This window comes from Paramacrobiotus metropolitanus, unplaced genomic scaffold (genome assembly GCF_019649055.1).
Source record: "Paramacrobiotus metropolitanus isolate TYO unplaced genomic scaffold, Prichtersi_v1.0 Parri_scaffold0000568, whole genome shotgun sequence".
Taxonomy (NCBI): domain Eukaryota; kingdom Metazoa; phylum Tardigrada; class Eutardigrada; order Parachela; family Macrobiotidae; genus Paramacrobiotus; species Paramacrobiotus metropolitanus.
The window spans coordinates 1-3,747 of record NW_026570788.1 but is presented as its reverse complement, the minus strand read 5'-3'; the positions used below and the strand labels follow the sequence as shown (position 1 = coordinate 3,747).

General features: G+C 43.7%; 1 protein-coding gene across 1 annotated transcript; it reads right to left on the bottom strand.

Moving 5' to 3' along the window:
- Positions 1–991: 991 nt before the first annotated feature.
- LOC129602530 (astacin-like metalloendopeptidase) lies at positions 992–1,615 on the bottom strand (the record flags this gene model as incomplete). Its single annotated transcript, XM_055501565.1, has 3 exons — positions 1,546–1,615; positions 1,273–1,451; positions 992–1,228 (listed from the first exon to the last, which is right to left on the bottom strand). Coding segments are annotated over exons 2-3 (412 nt in total), but the record flags the coding sequence as incomplete, so codon positions are not given.
- Positions 1,616–3,747: the final 2,132 nt, after the last annotated feature.

The window sequence follows — 3,747 nt, the reverse complement described above, 5'->3', positions numbered from 1 at the left end:
TTACAAATATCTTGTGTTATGGACAAACTATGCTCGTTATTATACGAGACTACTGGTACTGTAAGACGTAGAAAACTTATCCATAATTCAGCATATTTCGGCTTTTACCGGAATTTCATGGAAGAACAAAATAAATAAGGGGTAAAGTTAGTCCTACGAGTATAATCGGCGTTGAGATTCGACTGCACCACCATATCCGTAAACATATAGTGTACTGTATGAGCACCGCTGTCATGCCATAAATATTTCGTGTTAAAAAGTTTTAAGATCTTCTACGGAAGACATAGGCAGCCCATGATATAAACTGTTCGTGCAGGATTCGCCGGAATACGCGCAAATGTCTTGCAGTTAAGTGATAATTTCCCTGCACAGCGTACGTAAAAATTTTCTACAACCACTAAATCCAGTGGTTTTTAATGTCGCCCCCAGTTCACGGTCAACGGCCACAACCAGGAATTTCCCCTTGATAACTGCACATATACGTACCCAAGCGCTTGACGTCAACTGTAGCAAGCTCGCCAGTTCGACTGAAATTCAGCAGATGGCGGCCGGGTTCTCGAAACCACCATTAAGAGCCGTTGGTACCCGTGCTGCAGTCGCTCTGTTGCTCAGTATGTGCCTGCACAAATTATTGGCTTTTTCGTTGTTATCGTTGTCGTTACCTGTCGACACAATGCAAAGGTAGAAAGAAATGTGGTCTGCATGCGCAACTTACATGTTGGATACATGCATGTTGGATAGGAGAACCGCCTGGTGCTCTTGACCATACCCGGCACGATTAGGCTGCGATGCTAACGAAATCGGCACCAAACGACCGCAGCCGAAGAAAACGTAATTTATTGTTGCTGGAACAGGAGCCGAGAACAACTAATTTTCAAGATTTAGGTGCTAAAAGCTTTGCGACCTAAAGCAGTGATCGTCACACCTTAAGGTGTGAAGGTATGGTCACAGCACCCTAAACTCCTTAGCTTGTAGAAGTCATCAGATTTACCTGCAAAGCTTTTCGGATCGGCAATCGCACACCGAAACCTTCGGTGTATTCTGACGACATCCAGCGGACTCTGGTCTTTATTCTGCCCGATTCTGGACTTTTTGTTTGTTGGGAGAATCGTCGGGATACCACTGTCCTTAGCGAAGGCGTTGTGCTTATAATGCATGACCGATTCGTAGTCGTACGGCAGTCCGTACGTGTTGCCGTCTTCGTGCTTGGCAAACTGCTCCTTATCGCCTGCACAGCCGATAGTGACAATAAGCCATAACACCAAGGAGTACTTTTGGCAATGTTGTCCCAGATGATGATAACATATTCGTCCCTGTCCGATCGGGAATGTTCGTGAAAAAATCCCAAGACATGCAGTAGTTCGTGTTGGACATCGCCGTGCTGCTTCAGGCAAGCGGGCGAATACATCACCGCTTGTTTCCCACCAATGCGGCCAATGTTCGACATGCACCTAATCATGTTACGGTTATAACCGTAACATATTTCACTGGAAAATTATACAATCACTGGGAAATATCGTAAATTTGTTGCAGTAAATCACTGACTGGAGCCCCTTTTGGAAGCTAATGTAGTCTTCTTCACTGCTGCGCTCCACACATTTGACGCAATTACCGGAAAGGTAATCTGCGCATGAATTGGATTCCTGATTATGCGCATGGATTCCAAAACAAATTGCTTGACAACCAGAATGTTTAGCAGCTAGACGACTAATACGAGGGGGTAGCGGTAGCGCATTTCTGCATTCCCTGTACTTGCTGCCGTCATCCGGCTGGAGCATGACGTTGTGGCTGCACATGGTGCTTGTACTGTACATGGTGCTTATGTACCTAAGAAACCTAAGAAACCTAAGAAACCTAAAAAACCTAAGAAACCAAAGAAACCAAAGAAACCTAAGAAACCTAAGAAACCTAACAATCCTGAGATACCTAAGAAACCCAAGAAAAGTCCAAGTCGAAGAGCCCAGGTCCAAGTTTAGATCCAAGTTGTTAAAGTCCAAGTAAAAAGTCCAAGTTGAAGAGTCCAAGTCCAAGTTTAGAAGTCCAAGTGTGGTCCGAGTCCGAGTTTTAGTGATCCAAGTCCGAGTCCAAGTCCAAGTTTGAGCATGGGCCTAACGCGAGTTAGGCTAAATAATGAGCACTGCATTTCCGCGTTGAATCTCGAGGCTTGAATGTTGAAACAGAGAACAGGCTTTCTCCCGTTCGATTATACAGTTTGTCTGCCGATCGCCTTGAACAGATTAGCAGACGCTATAACAAATTCGTGACCTTAAGGGTATAGCTACGTTGACTTAAGGGTATAGCTACGCTGACTTAATTCAGTTATACAAGCCCCTTTGTTTTGCATTTGTGGAAAACATTATCTGTTTTAACATCCATACTACTGTAGCTATCCAATTTAAATCGAGAAAAATTCTCAACTCAGAACCGGTAAGAACGGGTTTGAGCAAACAGTTTAAAGTTCAATTTTAAAACATCACGCCTAAAAATTAACTAGTCAGTACGGTGCAACACAGAATTTAGGATAAATCAACCATCAACTGAGTATCAGCACTTTCGTTTGATTAAATTAGTGGCGCACTGGCCAGTTTTACGACGGACCAGTGAGATACACTACGGGTACAAATGATTGACTTCAAAAGGCCGTTCGGCATCAGTGTTTGTTCTTACTGCCGCGCAGCAATTACTCGCGCATGCGCTATGGTAAGCCGGGCCGATCACTAAACGCAGATGTATGGCAGAGGGATAATTACTTTGAAAATTCATATTTTGAAACCGTTTCATCTTACCTCTCAACTGTCCTCTGCAGAGCAGACAGAACAACTTTTGTTCTAGCAGTGAATTTTTTCGGAAATGAAGTGTTTATGAATAAGCCCTTGTAGCTATCCCCTTAACTGCGTTCGCCATACTTACTGTACTCTGTAGTCTGTGCTGTAAACCACTTTCATTTCTGCCCTTTTCAGTCTACGCAGTTTATTTTTCCCAGCAAGCACCGCTTAAGCGTTCAGTTACAATTAGGGACTTATTCGTAATTACTAAGCAGAAATATTGAAATTACACTGTCGACACAATTCGTTTCCATGGTTTACACGTCGGTTAAGTTTTGCCGTGTTTTTTATTTTTCAGGCCATATGTAGTTCTCCAAGGAGGAAAATGCCATCAGAACACAGAAGCGCTGAAGTTACATAATGGTATGAACTTGATAAAACGCTGTTTCTCATGGGAATATAAGATGCAGCGTTTTGTGCTTGCGTAGTGCATGTTTTCTGGTAACGCACCTGCAAACATTATGTTTGTAATGTCAACAATACTGTATAGCGACCAAAATGTTTGGCGGGTGCACGTAACGCTTGAATCGTTTGTATGCTGATCGTCAAGGCAAACTTAAACATTATACGATATCGATAACACCGGCACAAGTGCGTCATTCGGCTTCGCGATTTCGGACAAAATCTGCATAACTCTGGCCAGCCCATGCGGCATGTGCACTCATACGGCCGCCGCTCATTTTGTACGTAATAAATTGTAGTATTCTGGATGGAATACCATGCCAGATTACACCAAGCCTGTCAGGAAATGTCTTTGACCGTATGCAATACCCCATCAGTTTTTCCTGTGGCTGACAATGCAACCGACTCCAGCCAGAATCTTACTGTGACACTCACTGCCAGTATCTCCGATGATCCACCGTGGAACTTCGAAAGTCCGCCCGGATCCGGATGTTTCTGTGGAATATCCATAACGTTATTG